This window comes from Fundulus heteroclitus, chromosome 4 (assembly GCF_011125445.2).
Source record: "Fundulus heteroclitus isolate FHET01 chromosome 4, MU-UCD_Fhet_4.1, whole genome shotgun sequence".
NCBI classification, from domain to species: Eukaryota; Metazoa; Chordata; class Actinopteri; order Cyprinodontiformes; family Fundulidae; genus Fundulus; species Fundulus heteroclitus.
The window spans coordinates 188005-200901 of NC_046364.1; the positions used below are offsets into that span (position 1 = coordinate 188005).

Consider the following 12897-nt stretch of genomic DNA (forward strand, 5'->3'; position numbering starts at 1 on the left):
ACTTTGCTGGAAAACATTTTGCATTTCTGGAAATGTGTATAAAATAACTACACTCCATAGAAATGCATTTGGCTTATTGAAATGCAGCACTGATCTGGAGAAAACAGCATATCTGCGTATCATTCATGAAGATCAACTTTGTGAACATTTACAAAGTAATGACCTACTTGAGGAGTTTCAGTCAGGCTTCAGAGCTCATCATAGCACTGAAGCAGCTCTGGTGAAGGTCACTAATGATATTCTCATGGCCTCAGATAATGGACTTGTGTCTATACTTGTCCTGTTAGATCTCAGTGCTGCATTTGATACAGTTGATCACAATATTCTCCTACAAAGACTTGAGCATACTGTAGGGATTAAGGGGAAAGCATTAGGCTGGTTTAAATCTTATCTGTCAGACAGATTCCAATTTGTTCATGTTAATAATAAATCTTCCTCAAACTCTAGGGTCACCTGTGGAGTACCACAGGGTTCAGTCCTTGGACCAATTCTATTTACTATATATATGCTTCCGATTGGCAAAATTATCAGACAGCATGGGATTAATTTCCACTGTTATGCTGATGATACTCAGCCATATTTATCCATAAATCCTGATGAATCCAATCAGTTACTTTGACTGCAGTCATGTCTTGATGACATCAAAAGCTGGATGACTTTAAATTTCCTGCTATTAAATTCTGACAAGACAGAAGTTGTAATCTTTGGGCCAGAGTCTTCAAAAAATAAACTTCTTAATCAATCACTTAATCTGGGTGGCATTAACCTGGCCTCTGGTAATAAAGTTAAAAATCTTGGTGTTATTTTTGACCAAGACATGTCATTTAAATCCCATATTAAACATGTTTCCAGAGTTTCCTTTTTTCACCTCAGGAATATCGCCAAAATTAGAAACATTCTGTCCAGGAGTGATGCTGAAAAACTGGTCCATGCATTTGTTACTTCAAGGCTGGACTATTGTAATTCTTTACTATCAGGAAGTCCACAAAATGCAGTTCAAAGTCTTCAGCTGATCCAAAATGCTGCAGCAAGAGTTCTGATGAAAATCAACAAGAGGGATCATATTTCTCCTGTTTTAGCTTCCCTTCATTGGCTTCCTGTTAAATCAAGAATAGAATTTAAAATTCTTCTTCTAACGTATAAAGCCCTTAATAATCAAGCTCCATCATATATCAGAGCTCTGATTACCCCGTATGTTCCTAACAGAGCACTTCGCTCTCAGACTGCAGGTCTGCTGGTGGTTCCTAGAGTCTCTAAAAGTAGAATGGGAGGCAGATCCTTTAGCTATCAGGCTCCTCTCCTGTGGAACCAACTCCCAGTTTTGGTCCGTGAGGCAGACACCCCGTCTACTTTTAAGACTAATCTTAAAACTTTCCTTTGTGACAAAGCTTCTAGTCAGAGTGGCTCATGTTACCCTGAGCTACCTCTATAGTTATGCTGCTTTAGGCTTAGGCTGCTGGAGGACATCAGGGTCTATTTCTCTCTCTCTGCTGAGTTCTCCTACTGCTCTCCATTCTGCATTGTTTGTTGTTATTTAAGCTTTTAACTTTTTGTTCTCTGTCATTTTTCTCTTCATAGAAGGTACACCTGGTCTGGAGTTCTGTTAGCTGTGACATCATCAGGGGAGACAGATCATCCACTATTACCATCTAACATAGAAAGTACTTCTGGGTCAATGTGAGCTTCTGTGCTTTTTGTGTCTCTGCTCTGTCTTCTCTAACATAGAAAGTACTCCTGGGTCAATGTGAGCTTCTGTGCTTTCTGTGTCTCTGCTCTGTCTTCTCTAACATAGAAAGTACTCCTGGGTCAATGTGAGCTTCTGTGCTTTCTGTGTCTCTGCTCTGTCTTCTCTAACATAGAAAGTACTCCTAGGTCAATGTGAGCTTCTGTGCTTTCTGTGTCTCTGCTCTGTCTTCTCTAACATAGAAAGTACTCCTGGGTCAATGTGAGCTTCTGTGCTTTCTGTGTCTCTGCTCTGTCTTCTCTAACATAGAAAGTACTCCTGGGTCAATGTGAGCTTCTGTGCTTTCTGTGTCTCTGCTCTGTCTTCTCTACCATAGAAAGTACTCCTTGGTCAATGTGAGCTTCTGAGCTTTCTGTGTCTCTGCTCTGTCTTCTCTAACATAGAAAGTACCTCTGGGTCAATGTGAGCTTCTGTGCTTTCTGTGTCTCTGCTCTGTCTTCTCTAACATAGAAAGTACTCCTGGGTCAGTGTGAGCTTCTGTGCTTTCTGTGTCTCTGCTCTGTCTTCTCTAAGCCCCAGTGGGTGGAGGCAGATGAGCGTTCACACTGAGCCTGGTTCTGGTTCTGCTGGAGGTTCTCCTCCCTGTTAAAAGGGGAGTTTTCCTCTCCACTGTCGCTTCATGCATGCTCAGTATGAGGGATTGCTGCAAAGCCATCAACAATGCAGACGACTGTCCACTGTGGCTCTACGCTCTTTCAGGAGGAGTGAATGCTGCTTGGAGAGACTTGATGCAACCTGCTGGGTTTCCTTAGAGAGGAAACTTTCTCACCAACCTGGAGGATCTGACGGAAGCTGACTTTAGAAAGAACCTTGATGATGTGTTTCATGAATTGGAGATATATAAATAAAATTGAATTGAAGAGAACACAGCAACAGTTTATTGCTCACACCTAGAACTGTCCTTTTTATTTCCTGTGTTACTTTCCTTTTACCTTTCTTCAGTCTTTGCTCTTTGATCACTTTCCTTTAACTCTGAAAAACTTCTAAACCAGCGTCTGATTTCTTCAACTGTGTACTAACTTGAAAACCGCAATGAGCAGGTTGACGAGGAGGATGTTGGCCACCAGCAGATAACAAGCCATGATCGCGGGTGTTAGCCAGGCTCCGGGAATACATGGAGGGAGCTTCTTCCCATCTTCATCATACATGTTGTCTCCACATGGAGCTAAAACCAAACAGACAGATATATTCAGGTGTCATCGTCCATCGCTCTCTTCAGATGAGTCCTTGTTTTTAGAGATGTTCACATGGACTGACTGAACACCCCCTAAAACTAAGCCTGGTTTCAATCTAAGGGTCAGTTATCAATCATCAGGAATTCTGCTGTCGTGACCTGAAGGCATTCTCGGTTCAGCTTGAGCTAACTGGTGATTTCTGTTAGTCAGTGCTATGAGAGCAGGGACCTCTCTACTTTAAAGAATCTCTGGAACTCATATTTCTCTGCCTGCATCTTCCTATCCACGGATCCATCCGTTTTCTAGATCTGCGATTTCTTCCATCAGCTTCTCTGTCTCTGACTAAGTCTCCCCTTATCTCCTGCTCTCTGTATCAGATATTTAGTTATTCCTCTGTTTCCTTTAGTGATAATGGTACTTGTAATAAATGTAGTGTTTTTGTAACTTTGGAGGCGAGGGTGTCAGAATTGGAGACCCGGCTCCATGCTGTTGAAAAACCGGCTGATAGCCCCTTTGCTAGCGTGGAGCCACATAGTTACTTTATGTAGCGGTCCTACAGCAGCACCAGAGCAGCCGGGTAAGCAGGCCGGCTTGGTGACGGTTCTTAGGAAGCATAGCTCTAGATTTCAGCCCCCAGGTCACCACCAACCCGTCTGCATTTCTAACTAATTTTCCCCACTCAGCGACACACCCGCTGAGAACCTGACTCTGGTGATTGGCAGCTCTATAGTCAGAAACGTGGCACTAGAGACACCAGGGACCATAGTTAAATGCCTGCCAGGGGCCAGAACGGGCGACATAGAATCTTACCTGAAACTGCTGGCTAAGAATAAGCGTAAATACAGTAAGATTGTTATTCACGCTGGCGGTACAAAGCCCTTAATAATCAAGTTCCATCATATATCAGAGCTCTGATTACCCCGTATGTTCCTAACAGAGCACTTCGCTCTCAGACTGCAGGTCTGCTGGTGGTTCCTAGAGTCTCTAAAAGTAGAATGGGAGGCAGATCCTTTAGCTATCAGGCTCCTCTCCTGTGGAACCAACTCCCAGTTTTGGTCCGTGAGGCAGACACCCCGTCTACTTTTAAGACTAATCTTAAAACTTTCCTTTGTGACAAAGCTTCTAGTCAGAGTGGCTCATGTTACCCTGAGCTACCTCTATAGTTATGCTACTATAGGCTTAGGCTGCTGGAGGACATCAGGGTCTATTTCTCTCTCTCTGCTGAGTTCTCCTACTGCTCTCCAATCCGCATTGTTTGTTGTTATTTCAGCTTTTAGCTTTTTGTTCTCTGTCATTTTTCTCTTCATAGAAGGTACACCTGGTCTGGTGTTCTGTTAGCTGTGACATCATCAGGGGAGGCAGATCATCCTCTATTACCATCTAACATAGAAAGTACTCCTGGGTCAATGTGAGCTTCTGAGCTTTCTGTGTCTCTGCTCTGTCTTCTCTAAGCCCCAGTGGGTGGAGGCAGATGAGCGTTCACACTGAGCCTGGTTCTGGGAGGTTCTCCTCCCTCTTAAAGGGGAGTTTTCCTCTCCACTGTCGCTTCATGCATGCTCCTCCATGTAATCTTTTTTATGAATTGTGGGAGGAAGCCAGAGAACCTGGAGAAAATCTACACATGGACCGCAAGAACATGCAAACTCCATCCAGATAGATGTTTTCCCAACTTTGAAACAAGGAGCTTCTACCCTTCATTAGGAAACAGTTCTGACCAGCAGTCCACCAGGTTGATCTAAGGGCTTGTTTTCTTACATCCACTCATTGTAATTGGTTTACTGTAATCACCAGTGCTTAAAAAAAATTCTTCTTCTAAGGTATAAAGCCCTTCATAATCAAACTCCATCATATATCAGAGCTCTGATTACCCCGTATGTTCCTAACAGAGCACTTCGCTCTCAGACTGCAGGTCTGCTGGTGGTTCCTAGAGTCTCTAAAAGTAGAATGGGAGGCAGATCCTTTAGCTATCAGGCTCCTCTCCTGTGGAACCAACTCCCAGTTTTGGTCCGTGAGGCAGACACCCCGTCTACTTTTAAGACTAGGCTTAAAACTTTTCTTTTTGACAAAAATTATAACTAGTGACTCATGTTACTCTCAGCTACCTTTATAGTTTTACTGCTATAGGCTTAGGTTACTGGAGTATATCAGGATCTAATTTTCTCACTATATTGAGTTCTACTGTTCTTCAATTATGCATTATGTGTTGTCATTTCTGCTTTAACTTTCTGTTCTCTCTCTTTTCTCTTCATAGTAGGTACACCTGGTCTGGCGTTCTGTTAACTGTGACATCATCCAGAGAAGACGGCTCACCCGCTACTACCATCTAATGTAGAACAGATTACTAGATCAATGTGTGCTTCTGTGCTTTTTTGTTTCTCTTGTTGTGTCTCTGCTCTGTCTTCTGTAACCCCAGTCGGTCGAGGCAGATGATCGTTCATACTGAGCCCGGTTCTGCCGGAGGTTTTTTTTTCCCGTTAATGGGTGGTTTTTCTTCCCACTGTCGCTTCATGCTTGCTCAGTATGAGGGATTGCAGCAAAGCCATGTACAATGCAGATGACTCTTCCTGTGGCTCTACGGTTCCCCAGGAGTGAATGCTGCTTGTCGGGACTTTGATGCAATCAACTGGTTTCCTTATATAGGACATTTTTGACCAATCTGTATAATCTGACCCAATCTGTATAATATGATTGAACTTGACTTTGTAAAGTGCCTTGAGATGACATGTTTCATGATTTGGCGCTATATAAATAAAATTGAATTGAAATTGAATTGAATTGAATTGAATTGAATTGAATATACAAGGATTATATTTATTATTATTATTATTATTATTATTATTATTATTATTATCCTCCTTTGGCACCTTCTTTTGATTATTGAGCCAATGTGACACGTGAATTTCTCCACTGTGAGATCAATAAGGTCTATCTTAAATGATCTTATCTAACCGTGAATATGAGTATCTCTTTGTAACTAATTTGCTCATTTGAACCATGAAAAGAAGCACCCTGTTGAGCAGCAGAAAATGCCTGATCCGTAACATTCTGCTCTGCAGAACCTGGATATGAAATTTAACTTCGGACCCGTTCAGCTTGAAGAACCCTGAGCTCCAAGAATCAGCAACAGGTCAGGATAAAGGCGTGTGTTTAATAAGTATAACAGACCGAGGCAAAAACTTTCTGTGGTACAAACTGATTACATAAAAAGAGAACAAATGAGATCAAATAAGAGACAAAAAAGGCTAAATATCAGTTTACTAAACAGTGTTGATAACTTAGCTGGGCTGTGAAACCAAGTCTGGAAAATATAACCCACATTGTGTCTTATTACACAAACGTGACAGAAAACAGTGTTAATCTGAGCATTTACTTACGGTTTATCTCCATGGCATAAACTGTCCATCAGCAGCAAATGGTCAACAGAAGAAATACATCATCAGTCTGTGATAAAGACTTTTGATTCTAACAGAAGTCACTCCATTTTAACAATTTAATGATTTAAAATGAAAATGTCTCTACAAACATGGTTATTATGGGACCATGCATTAACACTGGAACAAATGTTATGGCACCTTCACACTGAACGCGATTAAGGCGAATTTTTCACAGCAGCTCCCCAGTATGAGGAGCTGGTCACTAAATAGAAACATAACCTAATTTGCTGTCTAAATATGTAACATAAAAAACATTTTTGTGCTTCAGTAAATGGATAAGGGAGCAGCCTTAGCCCAACGTGAATTAATAGAAACTTTCAGATTTTTGAACTAGAGCAAAATTGTGCTTTGCTTTATTTCAAGGTTTTGCTTTGCTCTGTTCTTTGCAGAAGGATAACATGTAAATCACTCTATTGGTGTGAATCCACCTTTCTAATGCTGCCACCTACTGTCCATACTGCCATTAATATTAATATACTTCCAAATACTTCTTGAGAATGTTCTAAATAGGCTCAATCTATGGAGGGCAATGTTCCAACAGCACTTTGAATCGTCTTGTTCTTGGAAAGTGCTTTACCAACCCGCCTGGATGAACAGACAAGAAATGATCGGTTTTAGGTGGAAAAGGCCAATAAACCTCTGCAGAAGGATTTACCTGATTTAATTTATGTAGCAACCATTTAATTCATCAAACCTCATTTTACACAAAGGTCTTATCCGACTGGCGGAAGTGCAGATGACAAATACGTTGTTGTTTGGATGGTTGTGGCTACAAGTGTTTTCTGGTGGCCACTTCACTAGTTACACATATTGACAGGACAGCTTCACAAATCAAAACTAATATGTTAGTTTCAGCAGAAAGTCTTTACCTGCTCTAACCAGCCAGCAGTCTATTTAGACCCATTTATACCCAAACCTTCTCGCTCTGTCACCTTCTCTCATCATCCATGCTGACAACCTCTGGAGACTTTCCCTTCCTCAAAACATCCTCTGTTCACCTGAGAGAGGTTGTTGGTGAAAGTCCCAGAAGGTCAGCAGCTTGTGAAACACTCAAAGCAGCCCAACAAAAACCAGACTTGCTCAGAGTTACTAAGATTTCCTCTTGGTCCCATCCTGATGATTCAAACTTCAGCAAGTTATCTTCACCACAGGTGGATGTGTGACTGCATGAGTCATTTGGCTGATTCATTATTTGTGTTAAGCAATAAAACCTGTGTACCTTATAGGCTGTACTCAAACTTGGCTCAGCCATTTAAGGATGTGTTTTAATGCTGGATAGGGTTTCATCTAATCTGACTCTTTCTCAGAAATATTGAGCGTACTTAGAAAGCTCTCCTGAAGCATTCACTTCTATCAGTTTGTGCATTTAGAACCAAATCACTATAAAGACAAGTGTAAGTCACTTTACAGACAGTTACATAGAATCCATACTCATTCAAAGTGTCCAAAGAAGTGGGAAGGAAAGAAGGTAGGAGCGCTCGGTTCAGACAGAAGCAACACGAGGAAAGCTGGGAGATGGTGGAGATCAAGATGCCACGAGGGAGCGATCCATGAGAGAAGAGAGACTGGGGAGGACAGATCAGGACAGGGCTCAGGACAATTGATGTTAGGGTGAGGAAGGGAGGGAACAGATGATCAGGATGGGGGAGACTGAGGGAAGATTAACAGATGTCTTACTATAGACGCTAGTCTTACGGTCTATGGAGTCTGCAAACACTTCTCCGTAGATCATCCAGTACGGCATGTAGAAAATGTTTCGAGCCAGGCGCCATGTAGGTTCCTCATCCGGATGGAGGATTGCCTGCCGAGCCACCCCGAAGCTCATCAACACCACCAGCATGATGACTACGAAGTACAGCATGTCAATCATCTGCAGATGTGCAGGAGACAGGGGACAACCCGTTAGACACAGACTCAAAGCTGCAAATACAAAACAGAGACTGTTTTCTTGCAGATTCCATTTAGAAACACGTGACGCTATAATTCCCTCCAAGGATGCAGATCTGTGATATTTCAGGGTTCTGCTCAGCTTTCTATCCCTGGTTGTCTTTGGACTTTGACTGCTTCAGACCAGAATCTCCACAGTTTGCTCTGTGATGCCAGAGCCTTTGTTAAAGTAAGTATTGGGAGGGATTCCTACCATTTTCCCAATCATCATGACGTAGGGGCCCAGGTACTTGTTGACTCCAAATATGTCGAGGACTCGGATGTACCAGAAGATAATGTCAACGCAGTAGATGACTCGGCCGTAGCCCATGGAGGGCTCGCTCTGCAGACGCAGCAGCAGGCCCAGCAGGAAGACAGTGATGGCCACCAGGTCGGTGATGTTCCAGTAATCCTCCAACCACACACTGATCTTCTGTTTCAGCTTTCCAGGCTCTGACATCAGGATCTAACAACAGGAAAGGTGTCAGGGTTCTCAACCGCAGCAACACAAAACAGAGTCTAAAATCCAGCAGAATCTTAAAGTCCATTCTAACCTCGCTGTGACAGCCCACCTGAGTCTGACCCTCACCTGTCGGACTTTCTCCAGGCCCAGAGTGATGATGTACGAGATGACAATCCACTCCTGCAAACAAGGCCAGCGTTCCATCTTCACCAGGATGATGTAGTTGTAAAGCATGAGGTACACCAGGTATGAGATCTGAAACACAGAGAAACGGACGTTTTCTGATGGCTGAAATCAAATCCAGGATATGTGACCATGACAGAACATTGGGAGGAGGAACATGCTCTCCTGCTCGCTCTTCTTATCTCTAACCCAAAACTTCTAAAGAGTTGCACTAAAACTAATTTAAATCAGTGAACTAGTTTTTAAGGATTTCTCCATATTATCTTAATTGCATCCAAGTCAGCATCATCTAATCAGATCAAGATGCCTCTTTTCAACAAGCTGCTACAGAAACAAAGCTCCATGGTCTTCAGGTGAATGTGGAGGTAACCACTGAGTATGAAAACGATACGACTGCTAATGACTCCAAGCAGTGACAGCAAGCTAGCTAGGATGCTGAGGAAAATGAGATTAAACCTTCTTGCAACCCTCCTCTCTTGGTGCGAAGCCAAAAGATCGGCTAACGGGAGAACTCTGCATGCAGATAAAAAACTAAAACTCCGTCTGACACGCACAATCTTCTCTAGACAGTCACAACTGGTTGTTCAGATGCAAAAGAGGACCATCAGCCTACCAACCAATCGTTAGTGCTCTGCTGGCCACTTATTGTTCCCAGGGGGCGGAGTCATGCTGACAATAACAGTGTTGGAAGAAGGGGGACAACTGGACCCGGATGTCTCCACCCTGTTTATAACAAAGAAGAACCCATCCAGAGGAACGACTCAACTTTTCTATATCAGCTGAACAGTGACGCAGAAAAGGGAAACAATCGTTCAAACGGTGATCCAAGCCTGACATTTTACTGTTCAAAGCACATACAGCTGGCCATGGAAAAATTCAATATGGTGACCATCTGCCAAGATGGCCACCACATCTGACTGCGGCCTGTTGTGACAGGTCAGATAACTGGGAGAAAAAATAAAATAAATGCAGTGTTGCACCGATACAGATACCAGTATCGGCCGGGGATCCGATCCAGCACTAAAATGTTGGTATCGGTATCGGCGAGTACCAACAAATAGGCTATATATATAATTTTGATGTTTGTATGTCACTTGAACTCTTCTCTCTCCCGACACCAGTGTTGTAGTACTCGAGTCCGAGACTCGAACTCGAGTCCGAGTCTTTAGCTAAATTTAGAGACTCGTGACTTGACTTGGACTTGCGCACTGATGACTCGAACTTGGACTCTGACTCCTACATTCAGATCATTCTGACTCGGAAATTGAGAAAAAGACTCGACTTTTTTTTTTAAATCATTAGGCTATAATTTTAATATGTCATTAGAATATTATTTGATGTATGATTTTAATATCTAAATGTCGTACCGCGCACGTGACGTCACCATCTCATGAGCAGCGCCCCTTGCCGCTAAGGTTGGGCAAACAGTGTGAGAGCGCACGTAGGAACCAGCCATTACACATGCAACAGATACAACTATATGACCGACTTTTCAGCTGTTAAACTATCGTAAGAGGATGTCCAGGCGCCCATTTTACTGGTAGAACTGTGGAACAACATACCAACGTTCAGCTCAAACGATGGCTTGAGTGTCGAGGGCTTGGAAAGCCTGGAAAAACGGGCCGAGTTGATAGAAAGGTAAGTCGTTGTTTTTCTCCTGCTCGGCGTTCATGGCGTCATCGGCCGTTTCTTTCTGTTTGTAGTCACCGTCCAGGAATCAGTATAAATTTTCCGGCCCGCCGAACAATTTAGTCCGGTCCGGTGGCCAAATGCATTATCATTATCCAACGGCTGTATCTCCTCGCTGCAACGACCGATCTGCACCAGATATGTCGGGCAGCCGGCGGTGCGCGAACCCCGCCGGCCGGCCGGAGCCGCGGCGGTGGCCAATAGGCCGGAGTGCGCTTGGCTGAGAGGGCCGATCGACGCCGCTTGCGGCTTTAACATCCTTCATATGCGGCCTATCAGCGTACCTCGAGTCGCTGTTGCACGTTCCATAACAACAATGTTTAAAAACCATGGTTAGGAGACGTCTTAGACTTGGAAAAAGCGGTAGTTTTACCGAGTAAAACCAAGGGTAACTACAGCGAAAGAGTTATTAGTGCAATGGAATGTTACTTCTTCATGTCATACATCACACGTCAATAGTGACTCGACTCGGACTTGACTCGGATGAGTAGTGGACTCGACTCGGACTCGACTCGGATTTTTTTTTAATGACTTGGACTTGACTCGGACTTGAACACTGGTGACTCGAACCTGGACTCGGACTCGAGGCATAGTGACTTGACTACAACACTGCCCGACACTCACTAGTTCTACTGGATTCACTTTTTATTTGTCTTTTTTCTGCTTTACAAAGGTAGCAGTTTGACAAAGCCATGATGGCAATTATTTTACATCCAAGTAGTATGCAGTTCTTCATATATACACACACATCAATATCAAACAGATGGTATCGGTATCGGAGCCAAAAAATGGCATCGGCACAACACTGATAAATACTACTAAGGTTTATTTTTACTAACATGGTAGGTGAAAGTACTTTTCTCCAAAGCTGCTGCATATTAGACTTTAACAAAGATGGCATCCAAGATGGCCGCCACTGAAAGACAAATTGTGCGGTTTCTCCGCCTCCAACAGAGCTAGACAAAAGATGTTTTCAGCCGATCCTACATTTCTGTCAAACATCGGTTTAAATAACATCGGGTAAAGAGGGTGCAGCTCACGTTTGCATTGCACAGGTCTCTACAGGAGAAACTGGCCTATGGCCGCCTGACTTGCAGCTGACAACTGTTGTCTAAGAGCTGCTGCCCAGAAGACGCCATTCTTAGCCAACTTCCTGCTGTCCCCAGCCAGCAGGACCTTCTGGTTCTGGTTGACGGTGGGTTGCCTGAGCCCACAGACCTCCTGCCTGGTGGTTGGTGCACCAGGTGGAGCAGAGCCGCTCGGCTTGGTGGAAGGACCTGGGACTTCCTGTGTTTTCTGCCCACATGTCCAGCCTGGCCTCATCACAGTGACAGGCCTGCTGGACCTGCCATAAAACAGTGTGACACGCTTCTCCAGTATCTCCAGGTCACCATCTTCCACTGGAAGAGGGTCCTGGCTCCGTTTAGAAAGGAGAGGGGGACCTCTGGACAAGCACCCCCTGCTGTGGAAACAGTGTCACGGCCTGTGACAGGCCTTCATTTCCCTAATCTGATTATTCCAGTATGCCACTGGAATCTCTATGAGTCCACACATGTGTCCTTTAGTGCCAGAATCAGAGAGACGTAAACAAGCAGTGCATTTCTGGTTGTGGTGCCATCCTAGAAGGAGGGTGGACTCATCTCAGATAAAACTTCCAGAGTAGGATTTGGTTGAAGGAGCTGCGTAGCAGACGTTGAGCTGAGGGAAAGTCTACTTACCGTGTTGAACCAGAACTTGGTGAAAGGGGCGTTGTAAAACTCATAGATCTTCCTCCCAATGGGAATCCTCAGGTGCTTCTTCTGATTCTCTTCTTCGTCTCCTTTCTTGGACATTGTGTCGACGTTCAAGGCGGCATCCTGAAAACGAGGAGCAGAGACTCAAAATGCTTTGATGGCGTCACAGAGTTAAAAACCTCTTTTGTTTGCTTGGTACCTTATTGGATTTGTCCTCATCTTTAGTTTTCCCAGTCATGTTTTCTCTGGATGCGTGATGTGAAGCTTCATCTCCAAGTCTGAATTCCAAGAGCAGGATGGTGGGGGGGAAAATGATTCCCAAAATCACCTGAGGGAGAGTTAAAAAAGACAAAGTTTAACACCAATAAGTCCTAATAACTCATTATATGACAGCGTGGCTGGAGTCCCTCAGGGCGTCGTTCTTGAACTCTTTCTTTACGGTTAAAATGTTTCAGTGGTTTCAAACATTTTAATAGAAATCAAAATAAGTTAATGGGGTAAACTGTCAAAAAGTCTATTTAGATTGAATAAAGCCAAACATGGCCTGGAG

The 12897-nt window shown here is 43.6% G+C and overlaps 1 protein-coding gene across 3 annotated transcripts in view; it reads right to left on the reverse strand.

Moving 5' to 3' along the window:
• The window catches only part of LOC105919505 (transient receptor potential cation channel subfamily M member 1), a 42230-nt gene that overhangs the window by 8072 nt on the left and 21261 nt on the right, over positions 1-12897 (reverse strand). For 2 of the 3 annotated variants that reach the window (XM_036135747.1, XM_036135749.1), the window contains 7 exons: positions 12547-12675; positions 12333-12470; positions 8869-8997; positions 8494-8745; positions 8049-8223; positions 6294-6314; positions 2765-2909 (listed from right to left, as the gene is read on the reverse strand). In XM_036135747.1, coding sequence (XP_035991640.1) covers positions 2765-2909; positions 6294-6314; positions 8049-8223; positions 8494-8745; positions 8869-8997; positions 12333-12470; positions 12547-12675 — 989 coding nt within the window. Of the gene's footprint in view, positions 1-2764; positions 2910-6293; positions 6315-8030; positions 8224-8493; positions 8746-8868; positions 8998-12332; positions 12471-12546; positions 12676-12897 lie in introns of all 3 variants that reach the window. The other variant, XM_036135748.1, reaches the window with a different exon arrangement.